Source organism: Temnothorax americanus, unplaced genomic scaffold, assembly GCF_048541705.1.
Source record: "Temnothorax americanus isolate GAGA-0224 unplaced genomic scaffold, ASM4854170v1 Scaffold15, whole genome shotgun sequence".
NCBI lineage: Eukaryota > Metazoa > Arthropoda > Insecta > Hymenoptera > Formicidae > Temnothorax > Temnothorax americanus.
In genome coordinates, this window is record NW_027509286.1 from 3,825,307 (window position 1) to 3,849,199 (window position 23,893).

Sequence of the window (23,893 nt, forward strand, 5' to 3'; positions counted from 1 at the left end):
ACACCTAGACACCGAAAACTACGGAGCGCACTATCTGGACCTCGTCGTCGACAACCTGAGACACGTAGACATCGAATTCAAGGTATTAATACACCTAGACACCGAAAACTACGAAGCGCATTATCTAGACGTCGTCATCGGCAACCTGGGACACGCAGACATCGAATTCAAGGTATTAATACACCTAGACACCGAAAACTACGAAGCGCATTATCTAGACGTCGTCATCGGCAACCTGGGACACGTAGACATCGAATTCAAGCTGTGAGAACTGTCGACGCTACTTACACAATGCTGCCAATATTGTGGGATGAAAATCACCAGCTCCGGAATTAAAATTATGTCGCGACATCATAAAAATTGAGACATCATGAAAATTGAGACATCATAAAAATTCAGACATCATAAAAATTCAGACATCATAAAAATTCAGACATCATAAAAATTCAGACATCATAAAAATTGAATGAATTAAAATTTTGTCGAGACATCATAAAAATTGTATGAATTAAAATTATGTTGACATCATAAAAATTATATGAATTAAAATGATGTCGACATCATAAAAATTGAATGAATTAAAATTATGTCGAGACATAATAAAAATTGAATGAATTAAAATTATGTCGACACATCATAAAAATTCAGAATTATTTTTACGTATCGACATAATTTTAATTCATACAATTCTTATGATGTCGACATAATTTTAATTCATACAATTTTTATGATGTCTCGACATAATTTTAATTCATTCAATTTTTATTATGTCTCGACATAATTTTAATTCATCAAATTAAAATTATGTCAAACATAATAAAAATTGGATGTATTAAAATTATGTCGGGACGTGATAAAAATTTGAAATTAAATTATATTTTATATATGTCCAGACATAATTTTAATTCGTGAAATTAAAATTATGTCAGGACATAAAAATAATTCCGAATTTTTATTATGTCCTGACATAATTTTAATTTATCCAATTTTTATTATGTTTGACATAAATTTAATTCATTAGTACGAATAGCTATTTTTCTCAAAACATTATTTTTTGAAACTTTTATATTATGTAGAATATTATTTATGCTATTAAAAAGTAAAACGGCGTCCCATATACAGTATTTATTAAGAAAAAAATAAAAATTATCGTTTTATGCATTTTGCGGGATATCAATCATTGGAATTTTTACATTCTCAAGGCACAGACAATTTGCTCCATTCTTGTTTTAATTTGCTCCACCTTTAAAAACTAATTATCTACAGTATTTATTAAGAAAAACGTAAATAATTGCTTTATACAGTTTTGAGGTTATCGAGCAATTGTGCGCATGCGCAAAATTATTTAGCGACTGCTCAACAAAAATCGAGAGCGCCATTTTTAAAATTGTCATTTTTCTTTTATTTGCTTTAAGCATTTTGCGGGATATCAATCATAATCATTAGAATTTGTACATTCTCAGTTCACAGACGAATTGCTCCATTTTTGTTTCAATTTGCTCCACCTTTAAAAACTAATTATCTACTAATTATCTTATTTATTAAGAAATAAATAAAAATTATTGCTTTATGTATTTTGCGGGATATCAAGAAATTGTGCCCATGCGCAAAAGTATTGGCTGCGTTCAGCAGAAGTCAGCGCTTTTAGTAAGCGCTTTGGGCTGATTGGATTAAATTTGTAGATCCAGATGAATAGTCTTATCTCAATTAAAATGTAAAGTCTAAGGCCCAGTTCAACAGTGGCCAGTTAGCTTAACTAGTAGTTAACTTTCACTCTCTGTCTTTTTTTAACTCAAAGGTTAGATAGAGACGGAGAGTGAGAGTTAACTACTAGTTAAGCTAACTGGCCACTGTTGAACTGGGCCTAAAGGTGAGATTTCATGGACAGTGAAATGCTGCAGCAGCGAGCCGCAGTTTTAAATTTCTTAGAAATTTCCTAGGAAATTACTATATTTCCCTAGAAATTTTTAAACTTCTCTAGAAATTACTTAGTAATTTTTAGGAAATTACTAAACTGCTGCTCGCTGCTGCAGCATTTCACTGCCTATGAAATTTCACCTTTAGACTTCAGGTTTGTTCGCGTGGCATACTCCAATATACACCAGAGAGCACTTGGATCACGAGTAAAGGTTGCGATTGGAGCAGATGAGTTTTTGGAGTGCGTTGGAGTGAGTAGGAGCATGGTGGGGCATGCGACGCGAACAAACCTTTTTACATCTTAATTGAGATAAGACTATTCTTCTGGATCTACAAATTTAATCCAATCAGCCCAAAGCGCTTACTAAGCGCTGACTTCTGCTGAACGCAGCCAATACCTTTGCGCATGCGCACAATTTCTTAATATCCCGCAATATGCATAATGGAATTATTTACGTTTTTTTTTAATAAATACTGTAGATAATTAGTTTTTAAAGGTGGAGCAAATTGAAACAAGAATGAAGCAAATTGTTTGTGCCTTGAGAATGTACAAATTCCAATGATTGATATCCTGCAAAATGCATAAACGATAATTTTTATTTTTTTCTTAATAAATACTGTAGATAATTAGTTTTTAAAGGTGGAGCAAATTGAAATAAAAATGGAGCAATTTGTCTGTGCCTTGAGAATGTACAAATTTTAATAATTGATATCTCGCAAACTGTATAAAGCAAATTAAAGAAAAATGAATAATTTAAAAAATGGCGCGTTTGATTTCTGTTGCGCAGGCGCTAAGTACTGCGCATGCGCACAATTTCTTGATAACCTCCGAACTGCATAAAGCAATTATTTACGTTTTTCTTAATAAATACTGTAGATAATTAGTTTGTAAAGGTGGAGCAAATTCAAACGAAAAGGGAGCAATTTTTCTGTACCTTGCGAAACTACAAATTCTAATGATTTTCGCTTATATTAACGTTTACATTGTTACTAACTTTATTATTTATTTATAAAAAAAGTAAAATGGAGCAAATTATGAAACATGCATATTATGAAAAAGCAAATTAAGCAGATTTTTTTCATGTATCGTAAGTTTCATTACTGTAGAGGTCGCTGGCTGGGAGCTTGTGGGTCCATTAGTCTTTCTGCATACAGCGAATTGTAGAACCGGCTTAACCAATCAAAACATCCCATTTTATTACATTAAGCCCCTTGCACAATGTCAGGCAACAGGCAATAGGAACAGGGAATACAGGGAATAAAAAAAGCAGAAATCATGTGTAAATGCAGAATAAACAGTGACACAGGCAATAAACGCAGAGTTTCCGTCATGTTGGAAATTCTGTGCCTATTGCCTGTTGCCAACTAATCATAGCATTCGAATTTTTTAGGTTGTAATTAACGATTTTTTGGTTATTTCCTGTTCCTATTGACTGTTGCCTGGCATTGTGCAAGGGGCTTTCTTGTGACGGGATCAAAATAAGATGTTTTGATTGGTTTGTTTAACTCAGATGACGTTGCGCGACACGTGACGCGCTCAGTGGAAACTCAGCCTTAAAGCTACTCAGGTTGAATTTCTGAACGCACATACTTGATGCTCGGCGGCTCGGTGTCGGCGGTGTCGGCGCTGAGGGTGCCATTACATGGAGCGCGGAAACGCGGAAACGCGGAAGCGCGGAACAGAATAGTAACTAGATTCCGCGTTTCCGCGAGTTGAGTCCCGCACGTTTGAACGGAAAAGCGGAATCCGCTATTATCGTGTATGTATGTATGGCTGCGTTTCGATATTCACTGCCAGTACTTAACGCAGCCTATGTATGTACCCTGGCTTGCATATAAGATATACTTCATAATCATAATGGGTGCGTTCAGCCGATACTCCGCTAGCCTACAATCGTGAGCAGTCGCTAGTTTTCGCTCGTTTTCTCTCCTTTTAATCCATTGGATCAAAGGAGAGGAAACGAGCGAAAACGAGCGACTGCTCACGATTGCTAGGCTAGCGGAGTATCGGCTGAACGCACCCAATAACCATCAACATGATGTTTGGATCTATAATATTATACTGCCACTTTTATTAAATAATAAAGTAATCGAAGAGTATGTGTAAAAGCTTTTTTTTCAATGTGATTAAACAGCTCCGAAATTTGATGGAGTATACTGTATCCGCGTTGACAACGGATTTTGACGCGTTCGTTCCGCGAGTTTGTTTCTCCTTATATTACATGGAGCACAATTTGCGCGGAAAAGCGGAACAGTATAGTGATAAATAGACATTTGTATTCATTTCTTAAAATTGTGTTCACTTAATTCATTGCAATTTTTATTAATATGCTTATCTTTTCAGCTTATCTATTGAATACAAGCATTTTAATCAATAAATACCGTTAAAAATTAATATTTTATAATTCTCCGTTCCGCTTTTCCGCTCAAAATATGCTCCATGTAATATTAAGGCATTCAAAACAGACGGAACGGATCGACGGAAATCTAGTAAATTTTGTCTTCCGCGCTTCCGCGTTTCCGCGTTTCCGCGCTCCATGTAATGGCACCCTAAGAGTCCCTTTATAAGAGTCTGGACAGACTTTGGGAGTGCAACAACATGGCGTGAATGTCACGTATATAGGGACTCTATTCTAGACGCCCTAGATGGAAGAAAAACACTATGGCGTCGATGACTACACGTAATCGTTGTATTGTTGTGATATCGTGAGAGAATTCTACAGAGGCTGTGAGAAAGTGTGTTTGTCTATATTTTTATTTTGACTTGATAGAGATAAGATAACCAAAACTTTAAAATACCTGAAAAGAATATTTCAATAGAATAAATTATAATAGTATACAATTTATTGATAGAGAAAATTACGAGATGTATATATAGATAAATGCATGACATTGTCATTTTCATTTTTTATTAATTTTGTAATTCTTTATTTCAAATTCTAAGACACCTATTCTGTAAATGTTAACGACATCATTTCGTGCTTTGCGCAGGTATGTAACACTACAGTGCTACAGCAAAGCACGTAACAATATCGTTAATGTGTATGTACTGGCACGTATTATGCACGTAACTTTGCGGAATGGATTCCTGTCGAAATTATACTGTTTTCCCTAAAAATACAATAGAAATGTAGGAAATAACAATTCCGATCGGAATCCATTTCGAAAAGTTCCATAATACGCACCTTGAGAGAGGCTCCTAAGGGTGCATCCCGATGGAGAAGAAATAGCGGAACGGAACAGTAACGGAAAAGAGATATGGTGGGGGGTTAACCAATCAGAGTAGTTCCGTTTCAATTCCGTTCCGTTATTTAGTGAGTGGGTTCCCCATGGCACGGAGCTGTTACGGAACGGAAAAGAAACGGAAAAATTTCTAACCTATTCTGTCGAAAGTTCGCAAATAAGTGCAGTGGATCGATCGGTTTGCAACATTTTTATTTTTGCAAATAAAGAGCAATATGTCGTCATCGGTAGGTATTACATGTGAAAATAAAATATATATGTTAAAATCCTATGTTATTAATATGTTAATGCTAATTAATGTGATATATTTTATTAATTTCCAGAAATTCAAATGTGGATATTGTCGCTGGATTGTTTGGTTCGATGAAGACGGAAAACTTTCACATCCTTGCTTAGCAAATCATGCGAATTTAATAATGGATAAATATCGAAATCTCTTTATAAATGGTACGTATATTTGTGTACAAGAGAGGCAATATATATTCAATATAACTAATGGTTAGAATATGTAAATGATATATAAATTTGTTGTAAAACTAAATCTGTTATTATTTAGATTCTTTAGAAACACACGTCGAGAGTGAGAATAACAGCACTGCCTGCGAAAAAGAAAATATTGCTCAAAACCGTCAAGAACACACTGACGACCACGATACTGAACAAAACCGTCAAGAACACACTGACGACCACGATACTGAAAAGTTAGATGAAGATTTAATAAGTGCCGTAAAAGAGAGAGCACCGTTATATGATTTTCGCATACCTGTGAAAGAACGAGGAAGGAAACAAAAGGACTGCCTATGGCAAGAAGTCAGCAAATGTTTGAAAGGTTTAAAAGCATTGATATTTATTTACATATTTACTTATTTTCAAGGTTTTCTACACACACACACACACACGATACATATATACATATATATATTTCTTAATTATACGTGTGTCACAGGTTTATATACCGCTACTGAAGCAGAAAAACGATGGACCTATTTGAATTTCTGGAAATTAATAAAATATATCACATTAATTAGCATTAACATATTAATAACATAGGATTTTAACATATATATTTTATTTTCACATGTAATACCTACCGATGACGACATATTGCTCTTTATTTGCAAAAATAAAAATGTTGCAAACCGATCGATCCACTGCACTTATTTGCGAACTTTCGACAGAATAGGTTAGAAATTTTTCCGTTTCTTTTCCGTTCCGTAACAGCTCCGTGCCATGGGGAACCCACTCACTAAATAACGGAACGGAATTGAAACGGAACTACTCTGATTGGTTAACCCCCCACCATATCTCTTTTCCGTTACTGTTCCGTTCCGCTATTTCTTCTCCATCGGGATGCACCCTTATAAGGCTCGTTATTTTACCGCTCGTGATTGGTTCCGCCATGGTGTTGCACGTCCAATGAAAATAAGGACCAGTCTGTCCAGACTCCGATAAAGGGACTCTACATTTTCAGGAAAGAAATGTTTATTAATTTCGTAGTAACGTCAAACGTCAGATCGAAAATGTCGTGAAGTAAAGAGCAGATAACAGATTAATAGAAGCGGGTATAAAAAAGAACCTACACTGTATGCTGTTGAATAGTGTTGAACAACCAAATTACCATAATAAACATTTACGTAATAAAGCTCTACAAAGAATAAATAATAAAGTGCAAAAAATACGTCCAAATACAGAAATTAAAGAATGTACAAATAAATTACATTCTTTAAGAAATGCTTTTAATATGGAAAATAAAAAAGAAAGGACTCGATAAAAAGCGGAAGTGGAACAGATGACGTGAATATTTTTTTTTAATCTAATATTAATACTGTATCTGCTCTTTACTCCACGACATTTTCGATCTGACATTTGACGTGATGCATGCCTGATGCGTGCCTGGTTCAATGCGTGACCATGTGTATCATACTAGAAATCATACTTCGTGTGATTTCGGCGTTATAGACGTTATAGAAGCTTTTATCGCGGACACATGAAAAACTTTGCAACCAGTCGAAAATAAAAATATGATATAATATTCACAATATTGTTATTTCGAAGTGTACGCACATAAACTACTGTAAATATTGGTTATCTTTGAGAATGACTACAAAAATGCACTGTTTCTCTATTATTGGAGAAATTACAGCCATGAGCCATCTTTTCCGTATGGCCATTATACCAGAGTTTACCCTACACAGGATAGAAAATTAAGGATGTTATAGCCAAACTTTTTTGAAATAAGATTTTTATTTTTTTACAACCTTTAATTTTTTATCCTGTATATATATCTATAAATCAATATACTTATTACTTTAAGAGCACAACCTGTATTTATAAATATAAATATTTTTATACATAATATTTTATACATTAGTGTATGTATATGTTTGTATATGTACAATAAAATTATACATTAATCTTCTTCCTGTACGAAAATGAATCATATTACGTAAGTAATAATAAATTAAATGATAGAAAAATAAGAATTAATAAGATAGCTGCCTTAAATATTATTTCTCACAATTAATGTATCAGTGTACATTTTCTATGTATATCAGATGTATAGCAGTACAACAGAGTTTTTCATCAGTAACGAAAAGCTTTTGCAAAGCAGATTTTTATATCGAGATGGCTGTAGCTCTGACAGCAGCGCTCAACAACGGATTCGGATCCGGCTCTTCTGTCAGGATGTTAACTTTGGCCCATCCACGCTGTTTGTTACTTTGTCGCAGCGCGTCAATAACAGCTTGCACGTACAGGCCATCTTCGAATGTAGAAGCGGAAAACACTGGCTCTTTAATCCAACCTCTTTTATCCTCAACAGATTGGAAGGCTTCTCTCAGCGCCGCTATCATTTTCCTAAGTCCTTTGACGTAAGGCCTGGGTATGGAGTCCGCCATTGGTAAAGATATTCCTTGCAAGTCATCGGTATCACGATACAGGATTTCCTCTTGTTCGCCGCGACATCCGTACAAGTCCCCACCTCGCACAACCAGATGATTTCCACCACCGCATACCAGCACCTCCTGGGAGAGCTGTCCCTGCAGGTGGTTGCTTAGAGTAGCCGTTACCAAGGTATCGCCACTCAATTCCATTTGAAAGCTACAGAAATCCGGCGACGTGACATGCCTGATCCCATTAATGTACTTGGTTGTTTGAGTAAATGTTCTCACAACGGCATGCACCCGCGAAGCTCGTTGACCCATCAAATGAAAAATCAAATCTATAACGTGACTGCCCACCAATGCCAAGATTCCGCCACCCATCGTGTCGTCACATAGCCAATCGTATCCTGAAAAAATTAATAAGTATAAATTAAATACTAATCCAATATTTTATGTAAATTCTTTAATTAAAATGTAAAATATGTAAAACATAAAAACTATACTCTTCAAAGATCTCCGTTATACATAAAAGAAAATTTTCATTAATTTTGTTTATTAATGAAAATTGTACTGCTCATTGTGTGTTTTATAACAAACAAATCAGTAACTTTTATAGGATGATTTACTGTAAATAAACTCTAGAATCTTTCATCTTCAATATTATTTAAAACTCTCAGTAACTTTGGAATATTTATATAATCTCATAATTTTGTATATTCTTGAAATTATGTTCTTCTTTAAGGAGATCTTATACTTAGCGAAGGCCGAACTTCCTCGATGTCGATAATGTTAACATTTCTAATCCTGTTTTCTATGTTATACTAGCATGCCCCGCCGGGCTTCGCCCCGGCCCTGGTATTTGGTGTATTTGGATATCTTTCTAAGTTTTTTTTTTTTTTTTTTTTTTTAGTTATTATGCTATTCGGGGCGGAGACGAATCCAACAAACCATAGATCATTAAAATCTGTCCAGCCGTTCTTGAGTTATAAATGGTGTAACTAACCCGGCTTTGTTTTATATATATAGATAGATATCTATATCTGTCTTTGTCTAACTATAGGTATCTGTCTTTGTCCGATTGCTGCGCCATCTCTTGCTACACGCAATACTACTTATCCTATCAACCTGAATGTGCATTATTTATTATATTTGCACATAAGTTAAATACATACAACTTTTTTTCTAGGCTTTCAATCTTTTTAATTGCACAATATTGTTCTTACATGTTTTCCCTAGAGCGCACATATCTCATTTTGTATATATAAACTGTAGAATTGTTGTATTAAGCAAACATTGTTGTCAGTGACAGCTCTGTGTACTCAAATTTTTAATTTTTCGTTTTTGATGTAAAATTGACCGGACATTTTTGTGCATACTTTAATTCTATAAAAGAATTTTGCAATTCCGTAAAACCAATTAAAAGTTTAATGTATTTAACAAAATTTTGGTAACTCCACTATAGTATCCCCTAAAATGTAAAGTTAAATGTAAAGTTTTACATTTTATTTCTCTGTATTTACCATTGTGTAACAAACTTCCCATATGTACTCGTACTTCTATAACTGTTACAGATCCACCCAGATATCCGTCTTCCAATGCTTTCTTCATGTGTATGAAGGCTGGCAAAAACCTTAGGCTGTGATTGACTATGCTGATCAGTGAAGGATAATACTGGGCGGCCCGCACCATCTTCAAAGCCTCGCTTTGACTCAGACCCGCAGGCCTGTCACACACAACATGCTTTCCTATGCCTAGGGCTTTGACAGCAATCTGAGAATGCAAGCTCGGCGAGCACATTATGAAAATTAAGTCTACATCCTTCCTCAGGAGAACATCATCTATACGACTGGTGTGAAATGGTATTTGAAGATCGCTCGCTACTTCCGAGACCTCTGCCAGCATACGACCCCATATAGCCTCGATTCTGAAGCCCTTCTCTCTCAGGAAAGGTATGATGATTCGAACGATACTACCTGTGCCGAATACCCCGATACCGGGTAACGTCATCCTGAATGTGTAGAAACACTCGATGTTGCTCTCTTTTCTTCCTCTTCCCCTTTTTCTCACTCCAAATTTAACCTATAATGCAGTAATAACTGCGAGCTACCTCCATCCGTTTCCCGGCAAGTACAGCTTATTTTCAGTTTTACTTGCACGTATTCAGCCGTGCTTTCTCATTTTCACACTTTATTGTTTAAACAAACATGTAGATTTATATGTATCAACGAAATTTGTTTACGATAGCACCACGAAATAAGAAGAGAGAAGGAGATCGAACTTTAGCGCGCGTCGCGCGCGAGTAGTAACAGAGATTCTTCTCTCTGGTAGTAAAGTCTAGTCTAGAGTTCCTATAAAAAGAGTTTGGACACCGCCCGTCTGCGGATTGGTTCCGCCATGTATGGGATGAAACCGGAAGTTTCCTTGGTTAGGATGATCCGTAGATACGCGTATGTGCGCGTTAAAAGTGATGAAAGAGGCAATTTCACCAACCACGGTTAGCTTAAACGACGGTTAAAGTTAGCAGTATTGACCAATACTATTTGGTCAATACCGCTAACTTTAGGGCCGGTATCAGGGTGCCATTACATGGAGCGCGGAAACGCGGAAACGCGGAAACGCGGAAGCGCGGAAGACAAAATTTACTAGATTTCCGTCGATCCGTTCCGTCTGTTTTGAATGCCTTAATATTACATGGAGCATATTTTGAGCGGAAAAGCGGAACGGAGAATTATAAAATATTAATTTTTAACGGTATTTATTGATTAAAATGCTTGTATTCAATAGATAAGCTGAAAAGATAAGCATATTAATAAAAATTGCAATGAATTAAGTGAACACAATTTTAAGAAATGAATACAAATGTCTATTTGTCACTATACTGTTCCGCTTTTCCGCGCAAATTGTGCTCCATGTAATATAAGGAGAAACAAACTCGCGGAACGAACGCGTCAAAATCCGTTGTCAACGCGGATACAGTATACTCCATCAAATTTCGGAGCTGTTTAATCACATTGAAAAAAAAAGCTTTTACACATACTCTTCGATTACTTTATTATTTAATAAAAGTGGCAGTATAATATTATAGATCCAAACATCATGTTGATGGTTATTATGAAGTATATCTTATATGCAAGCCAGGGTACATACATAGGCTGCGTTAAGTACTGGCAGTGAATATCGAAACGCAGCCATACATATACACGATAATAGCGGATTCCGCTTTTCCGTTCAAACGTGCGGGACTCAACTCGCGGAAACGCGGAATCTAGTTACTATTCTGTTCCGCGCTTCCGCGTTTCCGCGTTTCCGCGCTCCATGTAATGGCACCCTGAACGCTGAACTGCTCGGTCACGTTCGTCTATGACGTCCATTTTTGTCGCGTTTGTCTCGGTGAGAGGTTGTGTCTCATCACGTTGCTACAGGTAAGTAATATCCGCGAGTAATTACGCTATTTGCGTCTCTACTCATCAGATAATCTACTTTATTAGTAGCCCCAGCGAAGCTTGTTTCTATTTATTCCAACGCACGGTGTTTTTATATCGAAACACTTTGAGACCATGTGTATTTCGCTTCTTCGTTGAATTGCGGACACGTGGCGGACGTTCTCGAATCGCGAAATTATCCAGATCTAAAAATCGACTGTTTCTTTTTCACTGTAGGTATCTATGTAATTTATAATAATTTTCGCTGAAGTGACGATCTCCCGACATGGTTAACGGAAGAATCCCATCGGTCTTCTCCAAGACCTATGTCACGCCCAGAAGGCCGTATGAGAAAGCTCGCCTCGACCAGGAATTACGCATCATCGGAGAGTATGGTCTCCGTAATAAACGCGAAGTGTGGAGAGTAAAGTATACTCTGGCCAAGATCCGTAAAGCTGCTCGTGAATTGCTCACGTTGGAGGAAAAAGATCCAAAACGCCTCTTTGAAGGTTGGTTATATTATAACGTTATATCAGCTTAATCTAATCAGAAATGTATTGCATCCGTAAATGTATGTCGCAAGCACATATATGTTTATAGGCTGTGATCCATTTGATGCTACAAATGCTTTGAAGAGTTTTTTTCTCTGTCTTTCTTTATTGAAAGAAAGAAGAAGAGGAATACTTCAAAGCATTTGTAGAGTTAAGTGGACCGCAGTCATTGGGTGTGTTCCGATATTCACTGCCAGTACTGAAAATTTATAATTACGTGATGCAAACTATACATTTTCAGCACTGCCAGTAAAAAAAGAACACTGGGATTGACATACATTTACGTATGCAATACATTTCTAATTAGATTAGACTAGTGCGTTTTAACCCTGCAACCGTACATGTGGGTCATTTACGTCCTCTGTGCTTTGACTATATGGTTCGGCAGCAAAGGTTTGTTTATCTAACGCGATTGAATTAACAATTACAAAATTGTTCAAATTTGTAGTTAAAATCTCAAGAAACTATGAATTTTTCAGAATTTTTGGTAAAGTTTTAGATTATTTAATATGCTGCGAACGTAAATGACCTATATATACTGTTAGTGAATGCTGAAAAAGAATGTACAATTGCAGGGTTATAACTAGGTATGTAGTTGACATAAAAATGATAGGAAAACACATGATGATAACCCATGACACCTCTTGTCTGAATGCTTTTGTAGAAATGAGTATGAAGATTCTGAAAGATTTACGAACAATCTTTTTTTAGTTTTTTCTAAATTTCTATGTATAATACACAAGAACATTTTCACAGGAAATGCTCTGCTGCGTCGCTTAGTAAGGATTGGCGTATTGAATGAAGCTCACATGAAGCTCGATTATGTATTGGGTCTAAAGATCGAGGACTTCTTGGAACGACGTCTGCAGACCCAAGTATTCAAGCTAGGCTTAGCTAAATCCATCCATCATGCCCGCGTTCTCATTCGCCAACGTCATATTCGGTAAATAATAATAACAATATGGTCTTTACCACAAGAAGAAAAAATATCTGAAAAAAGAAGGAAATGTTTTATTGTCGAGAAAGAGATTTTTAGTTTTAAGCACAATTTAGAAGTTTAAAGAAATGCCTTAAAAAATGGGCAAGAAGTGGTCGAATAATCCTCGCGGCACACTTCTAATCTTTGAGGCCAAATCAAAAGCCTGGATTAATCACCGGCTAAGGTTATATAAGTTCCTTTTTCGGCTTCAGACCAGGCTACATATACTCACATATGTGCTAAATGATCGATTTTGTTAGATCTTAGATTTCTGTAATTTGATTATTGAGTGTAAAATATCCCCTAAAGATATTAAAATTTGTAATTATCTTGTCAGGATACTATTCGCAATATTTTTTAAAAAGAGCAAAAAAAAAAAGAAATTATATTTTTTAGAATTCTATATTGTAAAATTACGTTTTAATGTGAGACTTTATTATTCGGATGTTTTACAATGCTAAAAATTGAATGTTCACGCGTTTTTAACAGAAATTTTATATTGAAATGCATTAACATTCGGTGCGATGTTGCAAGGTAATATTACAAACGAATTCTATTACTCAGGTACCAAGACGATGAAACCTTATCGACCGGACCTGGTTGATTGTGTTCACTGAGTCGAGAATTCAGTTATTAACTTAATTTGATTTATGCAGGCCACTTAAATGCTGTTTATCGGCACTTAACGTCTGTCGAGTTGTTGAGGTTCTTTGTTCTCGTCGAAAAAGAGGGATAAGTTTTGGTAGAGTCCTTGCTTTTTGTAACGAAAGAATTTGTGACTAATCTACGATGCAAGCCCGAGGAGACCGAGTGATCAGCAGCTATCTTTCGTTGCAGAGTGCGCAAACAGGTGGTGAATATTCCGTCATTCATCGTGCGACTGGACTCGCAGAAGCATATCGATTTCTCGCTCAAGTCGCCCTTCGGCGGCGGCAGACCCGGCCGTGTCAAGAGGAAGAACTTGAGGAAAGGAAGTGGTGGTGCCGCACCAGAAGAGGAAGAAGATTAAAATGATTATTACTATCGCCATTTATTATATCAATAAATATATAGCGCGATAATCGATTGTGTCACTATTGTTTTTTTTATTTTTCTTCCTTCTTTTAAACAGAATCATTCCAAACGTTATTCTTTTCAAATAAAAAAGTATATGTAGAAGATTCATCTGAAAAATGGAATCTAAAATTTGATTGAAATGTTTATTGAATTTGCTGAAAATCTTTTTTTTTATTTTATTTTCTTGAATGTATGACGATTAAGTTGAACTCTATAGCTACCTTGGAAAAAAAAAGAAGTAGGAAACGCCGATACTCGAGAAACGGGCCAAGACTGGCACGAGTGTCGGCTTGCCGACTTCTTCTTTCTTCTTATATTTGTGTTAGCTCCTGCCTCTAATACGAGGTCAATGGTCAATGTGGCCAGCATTTGCCCCTGTTTGCTTAGGCAACTGAGAGGTGCGCTACTATATAAATGTGAGTATTCTTGTCCGCCATTTTCCTTCCAACCATATGTGAAAACATAACCTTTCAAGGAATCTTTACGTAAACGTCAATACGCTTTCGGAGTCGCGATTAATCTAAAAATTTAACTTAAATATCGAATCTGTTACACTCAAAATAAGTGTTAATTGATTCTTAATTAATTAGACATGTGTTCTTAAACGCGCGACAGTAGAATTCGTTTTATAAGTCGTATTTTTCGTAAATCAACACATCGTGTCTCCGTTTCGTTGCACGTATTTGGAGCAACAATTTTAAGAGCTGAAAGTATGTTATTTAAATAATATTCATCGCAAAAAAATTGTCTTCATATTGCAGTTTTGTCATATTTTTTCATATTTGTGTTTTTAGATTAATTTTTGGCTATTTGTAAAATGTCAACTGAGGACAATAAAAAAAATCCAAAAGTGTCAACTGAGGATAATAAAAAAAATCCAAGTACGTCGCATCCTGGGCCAAATGTAGAGGTAATTGCTGCATATAAATTCCTAATTTTTTTCTGTTTATTAATGCAACGGTTACATCCTATTTTAAAAATGTTCTCTCATTATCCGAAAGTTGCTGAATATTTACAACAGTACAGTGTCAAATAATTTATTTAGTATAAGAACATGTAAGTTGCTTTTCATTTACATAAAAACTCAGATAAATCTCACTTGTGACGTCATAACTCATTGCCAGTTGAATGCACGTTCCTTTTGCATACTGGCAAGTGAGATTCAATTGTGTTTTTATCCAAAATTGAGACCGTGTACTTTAAGGAATCTAATAGACTCACATTAAAAGTGAGGCTATGAATCTAGCTGTATTGTTATGCGATAGTTTTGTCACCAAAATAAGCAGGTAAATACAAAATGGGTGCGTTCAGCCGATACTCCGCTAACCTAGCAATCGTGAGCAGTCGCTCGTTTCCTCTCCTTTGATCCAATGGATTAAAAGGAGAGGAAACGAGCGAAAACGAGCGACTGCTCACGCTAGGTTAGCGGAGTATCGGCTGAACGTAGCCAATGACATATCTTATCTAAGTATAAAATACTCCCATAACTAAGTGACTTAGATCACTTGAGTGTAAATGAAAAGCAACTACTTATACTTTGTAAAAACTGTATGAAATAAAATTTAATTTTCTAAAAGATTGTTACTTCAAAAATGACACTAACTACATAATAATAGTAATAATAATAATAATAATAATAATGTACATTGACTAATAAAAATTCACGCTTACAATATCTCTAGGAATTAGTTTTTAAAAACAATATTTTATTTCATAAAATACATATTTATAAAATATCAAGCACGTTCAAAGTTTATTTGTACACTTTTTGGTTAAGCTTTTTTTAAACTTGCAGACCCAAAAACGTTCTTCCGTTGTTTACTATTCTCAGAAAAATTTTTGTTACAAAACGAACAAACAGTAAAAAAATGCTTAATAATTTTTTTTTAATTACAGCACGTGGGAAAAATAATTTCAACATTTCTATGAATGCATTCGATGAGCCTTGAGTTTCCATTCCTCAAAATGAAATCCTTGTAGATTTTATAGTAATGGTCAGAATGTAAAACGAAGTTGAACGTTTCAAAACAAGGTTCTTTTCAGCCACCCAAGTTCAATGCTCTCGTGTATAGTTTCGCCTTTTTTATAAATTCATTCTGTGGTAAATTGTGCCTCAACGAAAATGCAACACATTCTCCACAAATATGCTTTACAACTACATTCGTGGTACTTCCAGCTAAATGAAATATATTCTTTGCATCGTATTCGCTGACATAATCGGAAAAATAACTAAACGTATTAGTGTGCACATCAAGCTCGACATGATTTATTGTTGAATCGTCACTTTTAGCCGCAATGTCAACGGACGCTTCTTTTAAGGTAGACTTGGCTGCGTAGCATCTGATTCTCCTTCTCCAAAGACGAACCGGCTACTACCTGTGCAGATTGAAGCGTCAGTCGCAAGTGTCCATTCTTTTCCTCCAAAGACGAACCGGCTACCACCTGTGCAGTCTGCTCACTATCAGATGACAGTAAACTTTTTGGCATATAACTGGATACTTCCACTTCATTGGAAACATCATGGTTTGATGGGGCAGCATAATTTATGTTTTACAACATTTTGGACAATGTTACAGTTTTTTAAATAAAAATTAACAATTTCTATTAAAAGAACCACAAGTGTGTCGAATAATAATACCATTTCTGAAGTAATTGGAACTTCTGCTACTTTTTGTGCACACGTGCCAGCAACTTTATTTCGTAGCTTCTGAAAACCATTGATATGCTATCAAATATGTTGCATATATTCAACAATTTATAATTAGAAGAGAAAAGAAGAAAGTTTGATGAAAAACTCGATTCCAAAGTCGGTATACCTAGCTCGAAATCTACGACTACCACATTCTGAACATTTGACAAAATTTGAAAATTTATTTACTTTGTATGGAAACTTCCTTGGAGGTGAATTAATCCTGCGAGGTAGATTAGGAACATGAAATAAAGTAGGAACCGCATTTGGCTTTAATTTTGTCCAACCGTCGATATGTCTACTTTCGAACTGTGAATCCTCAAAGTGTACCTGTAATAAGGAAAACAATTAATTTTCAATTTAATGAGGCATAAATAATGCTTTGCTTTTACAGCGTTGGACTTACTTCATAGACACAACCTGACTTGCTTGATATCCACTGTTCACGGCGAAGATTTAGATTTTGAAGCCACTTTTTTCGTTGCTCCACATTTATTGGAATTCGAAAAAGTTGAAACCTTTTTTCGCTTCTATTACTGCAATTAATTGCAACGGAGCCAGTTATTTTGGAACCTGAGGATACGAGACCGAAAAGCGTATTGACGTTTACGAAAAGGTTATGTTTTCACATATGGTTGGAAGAAAAATGGCGGACGAGAATACCTACTTTTTTAGAGCTCTATTTTTAGAGCTCTACTTGAGTCGGACGCCATAAGTGGGGGGCTGAGACAATTTATTATATATATACCTAATTTACCTAATTGTAAATAGAAATCTTCCTCCTGACCGATAAGTCTATCGACCTAATTTCGAAATACGCGCGCGATATCGAAACTGGCGATACCTGCGCCGCCAGCGTCGAAAAAGTGAAAGGGACGTTTCTCTGATAATCATAATAATATTGAGACGTCGGCGTTAGGAGGAGGAGTATCTTAAAAATAAATTTTCGCATTTGGACTTTGCGTCGCAATATCTCCGCTCGTAGGGCACGTAGCGGAATATTATGAGAGAAACCCCCCCCCCCTAATTGGACCCCAAGCTATCGATCAAGCCTACTTAGAACTTGATTCGTTCACTCGTTATCGAGATCTCAACATCTCGGGTACTCGCAACCCGTCGCGTCGCGTAAAAGAGTCACGGTCGGTCTCGCTCCGCGTGTACTTGGCGCGAGACACTACCGTGTCTCTTGATAATAGAAGCCTGAACATTTTAAAAAGATTGCGTACTTTGTGTAATCGGTACGACAGACATGCCATCTTATCAATTATCATTACATACAGTCGTTCAGAACATTTGTCTTTAGACTGTAAAGCATTTACAATTTTATTTCTCTCTCCGCTTTCAACTTTTTATTTTCATATTTGGTTCCAAAATTTTGGGATTCATTCCCCTAATCCCTCTCCTGGCTACGCCACTGACTCTATTACAAGTAACGATTGAATAACAAGAGATCGAAAGTGTCCATCAAAGACTTCTTTGAGGTAGCAGATTTGGATTCGTTGAACGAAAGTTACAATGCCTTTGAGGCGCTGATTTGTGTTTCAATATAATTCGCATTGCATGCCAACTTGGTGGCAATTTTTTATTTCGTGCTTCCGAAAAAATTCGAAAACCGCCAACGGCAAGCGAACAAAAACCAGGAAATTGAACGATGATTGCTATGACGAGGCAGATAAATGCCATACCAACTATTTTTTTTTATTTTCTTCGTACATCCACGCAATTCGCAATTAAATTCAGTTTTCCGTTAGATTAAATTTTAAAAAAATTTTTATCAGCTGCACGTTAAAAAATTCCCGAAATTCGCCACAAACAATCCAAAATTCGAGCTCTTTATATCAATAAAATATCAATGCTACTAATTGATTCTGTTACTTGATTAATTTTTAATAATGATTACCTTAGTCATAATTATTTGATTAAGCGATGACCGAGGTGCTCACAAAAATAATTAAATATCGTGCAACGTCGCTATACACCGTATGGACCTCTCGGTTGGCTTGTTTATGGGAGAATTTGGCGGGCGGCTTTGATTAGTCGCAGCGAACGGCCTGTAAAATTAATTAGCACCGTTAAGCGAGCCGAGAACGGGGAAATTGGCGCGGGAATTCTTGATCTGCGTATTTTCGAGTCCATTATCAGAAACACGGCCAGCGAGAGACCGGCCGATCGACCGATCGACCGACCGACTGACCAATGGACTGATCGGTAGAATCTCTCTTGTATGTACCGACCTTCATTCCGGCCTTTACCACATTCCATGGTGAGTCCTCCTTTCGTCACTGACCCCATAAACTCGTATCACATCCAAGATGCTCGGCGAGAAAACTCGCCGGAGACACACTCTCGAATCGTCGGCGGCGAATATGATCGTGACAGCAATGCTGCGCTTTCGATATCGAGTATACTTTCATCGTATTCTATGTGTATGACATATCGTTAACACGATAATTACATTGTTATTTATTCGTAATTGAGATTATGAATTTAGAATAATAAATAATCAAAATTGATTTTGCGCGATGCAATTTAATTCACGAAAATAATGATCTTCATTGCGTATTGTTCATACGCGATGATATAATGTTGCAGCTATTAATCTGATTACGCGATTACATTTTATATAATAAGAATAAAATTTGAGGGAGACAGAGAGATAGTCACATTTGTCGTTAAATGTGTAATAAAATGCGCGCGCCGCGAGGTATTAAATTTGCATTAGCATCATATATAGTCACACGGTACTTTTTAATTGAATTCCTTTTCTCCCTTCCCCTTTCTCTCTCTTGACCGAGAAGGCCGCAGAGGAAAAGTTCAATTAAATGGTGCTACGTTTTTGATTAAAACTTTGTGAAGTAATTTGTTGTTAATGCCGACTATAAATTGTGTGATAAACTCTTTAAAATAAGCCACGAGGGATTCAAGTTTTAGAAATTCTCAACGATATCCAAAACATATAATATAAAAATTCTTATGAATTAATATATATTTGCAGAGATTGTCAGATTTTGTCATAAATTCAAACTGACTTTTCGAGTTACGAATTGCAAGCGAAATCTCTTTTAATTTTCACTTTTGTGATAAAAATTTCATCACAAATTGCTATTAGGGAGCAATTTAAATAAATTTTTTTTGAAATATTTTAGTATGTAATTTCCGAGCACGTATTATATGTATAAAGTTGTCTTAAAAAATAATGAAATTTATTATATTTTATATACGTATAGAAGTATCAAATTAAAATATATAGGTACTCGTATATACGCAACAATCTATAGTCTTCTTGTAAATATTTCAACTTGGTTGAACTATATAAATGATTTTATTCAAGCAATTTCTTTGTTTAACGCAATATATATCTTATTTCCAGACTACAGATTGCTGCGTATGTACGAGTATATATAAGTCTTAAGGCTCCTGATCCTTGAGCTGAGAACTCTGCATTGACGATGGCGACGCGCCGCCACTCTCTCCTCTCTCTCTTCAATGGAGAATTCTGTCTTGTGACATGTTGACAACCTATTTTGTTGTGCGTGCTATTTCTTTATTATTTGCTCTGTGCTTGTGCTCTAACGTTTAACGTATTCGTGAAAGTCGTAAAATTGGCCGAAAAGTAAGATTTGCATGCGGAAGGAACGTTTTCACCTCCTTTCGATAGTCGTTAACGGCTGTTTTTCCCGTATGTTTAGGCTTCGTTTTATGGCTGTTTGTTTATTGTCGAGAGAAAAGGGTAGTTTTCGGCCAATTTTGGAAGTGTTCTGAAACGATCTATAGTGATGTTTTACTGAAATGTCTTTTTATTTGAAAATGGCATGCACAACAAAATTAATATGGCCGCGGTGACTACCCAGGAGCCTTAATTTCTAAGACATCATTATATACCTATGCAAAAAAAGAAATGTCAAATCAAGACTTTATATAGTCGTATATACGCTTATTTTAAAATGTTTGATATTATATATATTATATACTATAGAGATGTGCAAATAGAGGATTTTTTATGTTAAATCGAATAAATTCGAATTTTATTTCCTCTTTCGAATTCGAATTGAATCGAATCGACAAAATTTCATTCAAATCGAAGCGAATCGAATCAAATTGTTGAAATATAATTGTTAATTAATAATATAATAATTATTATATTAAATTTTAACACATAATAAGAGGATATTTTAAAATATCTGGAAAAATAATATTAATTATATAATATAAATTTTCTTTAAAACAAAAAACATATTTAAATATTTAATATAAAACTAACAAAATATATTTTATATAACACGTGCATGGAAAGTGGCCCATTGCGCACGCTACGCGTGCGTGATAGACCACTTTCCACGCACTTGCAACATAAAATAGGGTGTGCAAGTCGTGCGTAAAGATGAAAATTCTCGGGTGCGGAGTTGACGCACGAGCCAAAGGCGAGTACAGCACTTGTTACACAAATAACTATTACTAGCCAGCCCCGCGACTTCGCCCACAGTCCCTATTCTTTTTATTCTCATTTTTTTAGTCTTATTTTTTTACTTTTATATTTATTTATAACATTTCTGAATATATGATGTTTTTTGTTTTCCTACTTCTATCGAAACAATAAAATCGGTTCATTAATGCAATATGATCGCAAAAAGAATCTCATTTCGGGTCGAATTCTGAAACGATGTTTACTGTCTCCTCACTACAGCTCAAGTATAAATTAAACCCATTGTCGCAATCCCCGAAAAATTAGAAAATTTTTGCACCGGTTTCAAGAAAATTGTTTAAAAATTTTTTTTCTGATTGTCGTAAAACAAAAAATCAAACCCCATGGTAGCCAGTTCGGAAATTTATATCCTTATTTCATATATAATTCTTTAAGATTTGGTCCATTAATGAATGAGTAGTTCGCAAACAAACAGATAATCAAACAAACTATAGAATCCCATGTTAAAATTATTCAATCACTTCGGAGAACATCCTAACAAAAAATCGAAACTTATGGTGATCATGTCCGGAAATTTCCACCTCTATTTCATATATAATTCTTTAAGATTTGGTCAATTAATGAATGAGTAGTTTGCGAACAAATAGACAATCAAACAAACTTTCTCTTTTTATATAATAGTAGAGATTTAATGTCGCAGTAAGTGAAACAATTAGGCGACACCAATGGACCAATTACATACATAGAAATTAAAATAAAATAATACAGTTTATTTTATTATCAATATTTATATCTTACTATATTTTTACACATATTCAAACTTTTATTTACAAATTGATAGGGTTATGATAACGCATGTCAAAAATTAGAAATAAATTTCACTGCTACTTAGCCGCTCAGTGCGGTTAATACTGAATGCACTCACTGAATGTACCTATTAACATGATCATACTTTTTAATTTTAAATAAAATTATAAATATGGAAAATAAAATTGACAATGTGTATGATTCGTATTTGAGCCATCTAGATTCGAATAGTTTGGATTCGAATAATAGAAATTCGAATTCGAATAGTTCGTACATCTCTATTACATACTTTTGTATTGCAATGGAAATATATACTAAAATAATGACATTTGTCTTTTCACGAATTAACGAGAAAATTTCACAAAAATATTGTTCCCTTCAAATTGATGATTTTTTAAAGTCTCTCGAATAACAACTATCAGTAATGAATCAAATTAAATTAATGCTATTTTTTCTTCGACAAAAAAACAAAAGCCACGCGTTCTAAACATAACAAACTTATTTCAGAAACGTTAACATTTAGAAAATTTCATTATTCATAAAAGTTCAAACATCGTTATCGTAATACACACTTTCGTTGCAAGAGATCACGAAGGATAACCAGAATTTTAATTTTATCTCTCTCCATGAACATGACACACCTACGAACGTTCGGATATCTTTGGGTGAGGGTATACAGTTATACAATGCAAGGGACTTTATTTCCACGCGAACTCCCGTCGTTTCCTCCGAAGGAAGGACTCCGCTACGAGTTCGGGAGTCGTGTAAAGGTGAGCAGTGCTGCGGGGAAGATTATTATTATTTAAACTACTCTCTCTCTCTCTCTCTCTCTCTCTCTCTCTCTCTCTCTCCCTCCCTCGAAAACACAAAGGGTTAATGGGTTGAGAGTGTACGATACGCGCGTGCCTACCCCCCGTTGGGTCGAACCGCGCCGAGCCGGCGCGGCCGCGTCCCGCGTGCGCGTCAGTAATCTCGCGCGCGTCGTGCCAAGCGGATCGTCCCTGTGTCGTACGCTCGTCCGCGTGGTGCTCCGCTCCGAACCGTTTCTTCTCCCGAGAGCAGCACCTACCTTCGTCTGGCGCGGTGGTTCGATACTCGTCCACCCGTGATCTCTGGATCCACTGACTCTCCCTGCACGTAGGATCTCAGGTGAGCCTCGCGTAAGCCGACCAGCAGGGGAAATTACGGTCGCTCGGAGCGAAAGCGACACCGAAATGTTCCGCGAACATTGGAATACGTGAGCTCGGCGACGGGTTTTTTTTTAACATCGCTGTAGGTTACGATACCGTAAGGTAATTATACGAGAAATTGGGACCGGGCGCGCGCGCGCGCGGGCTGATTGGAGCTCCTGTATCAATTTTGTCCTGAATTATTGAAGTAGAAAACGCTCGTGCGCGCACAACGTGAGAAATTGTTTTAATTTAATTTCACATAGTTGTAAAAAAATATTCCAGAACGGGAAAAGCTACAATAATTCAATAGAAAAAAAGAGAGATTATATATCCTAGACAACACGCATATCTAAAACACGTTGTAAAGACATATTTAAGACATATTTTAGATATGTATGTGCGAAAGACGTCTTAAAGATATTTTTTATGACGTCTTTTAGACATACGTGTTGTCTGGCAATGAGAGATTTAAGTTGATCGATTTTTAATTTATACGCGAAAAAATAGATCTGATACGCATAAACTGTAACTATCATAATTCTTGTTGAATTCCCCAACAAATAACATGTACGATATCTTTCTCTCTCTCTCTCTCTCTCTCTCTCTCTCTCTCTCTCTCTCTCTCTCTCTCTCTCTCTGCAATAGATATACCAAAGTGGAGCATATGCTGCAAGCGCTGCAGTTTATGTCCATAAGACAGAGGCTATATTATAATGTGTGTACATTTATCTTTAAAGCGGTGTACAACATGT

General features: G+C 35.8%; 4 protein-coding genes and 1 long non-coding RNA gene across 6 annotated transcripts in view; 4 read left to right on the forward strand and 1 right to left on the reverse strand.

Annotated features, from left to right (window-relative positions):
• Positions 1-5,167: 5,167 nt before the first annotated feature.
• LOC143895099 (uncharacterized) lies at positions 5,168-6,303 on the forward strand. The gene is made up of 4 exons (XM_077401934.1): positions 5,168-5,387; positions 5,484-5,607; positions 5,717-5,989; positions 6,107-6,303. Exons 1-4 carry the CDS (start codon positions 5,376-5,378, stop codon positions 6,208-6,210), a joined length of 513 nt encoding a protein of 170 aa, XP_077258060.1. The 5' UTR covers positions 5,168-5,375; the 3' UTR covers positions 6,211-6,303.
• A 1,232-nt stretch (positions 6,304-7,535) lies between these two features.
• On the reverse strand, positions 7,536-10,358 carry LOC143895094 (glucose-fructose oxidoreductase domain-containing protein 1). The gene is made up of 2 exons (XM_077401918.1): positions 9,563-10,358; positions 7,536-8,449 (listed from the first exon to the last, which is right to left on the reverse strand). The coding sequence occupies exons 1-2, from the start codon at positions 10,047-10,049 to the stop codon at positions 7,776-7,778; spliced, it is 1,161 nt and encodes a 386-aa protein (XP_077258044.1). The 5' UTR covers positions 10,050-10,358; the 3' UTR covers positions 7,536-7,775.
• A 1,012-nt stretch (positions 10,359-11,370) lies between these two features.
• On the forward strand, positions 11,371-14,067 carry Rps9 (ribosomal protein S9). 2 transcript variants are annotated; one of them, XM_077401932.1, is made up of 4 exons: positions 11,371-11,464; positions 11,702-11,973; positions 12,772-12,958; positions 13,832-14,067. In XM_077401932.1, exons 2-4 carry the CDS (start codon positions 11,751-11,753, stop codon positions 14,001-14,003), a joined length of 582 nt encoding a protein of 193 aa, XP_077258058.1. In that variant the 5' UTR covers positions 11,371-11,464; positions 11,702-11,750; the 3' UTR covers positions 14,004-14,067. The 2 variants fall into 2 exon arrangements, with proteins under 2 accessions (XP_077258058.1, XP_077258059.1); XM_077401933.1 differs by having other exon boundaries at positions 11,736-11,973.
• Positions 14,068-14,966: 899 nt separating this feature from the next.
• LOC143895105 (uncharacterized) lies at positions 14,967-16,663 on the forward strand. Its single transcript, XR_013256228.1, has 2 exons — positions 14,967-15,336; positions 15,947-16,663. It is a non-coding gene; the product is annotated as an uncharacterized LOC143895105 (long non-coding RNA).
• Positions 16,664-22,920: 6,257 nt separating this feature from the next.
• Irsp53 (Insulin receptor substrate 53 kDa) overlaps positions 22,921-23,893 on the forward strand; it is a 187,826-nt gene continuing 186,853 nt past the window's right edge. Inside the window, exon 1 of the mRNA XM_077401912.1 lies at positions 22,921-23,118. The gene's annotated coding sequence lies outside the window, so the exon portion shown is untranslated. The remainder of the gene's footprint in view (positions 23,119-23,893) is intronic.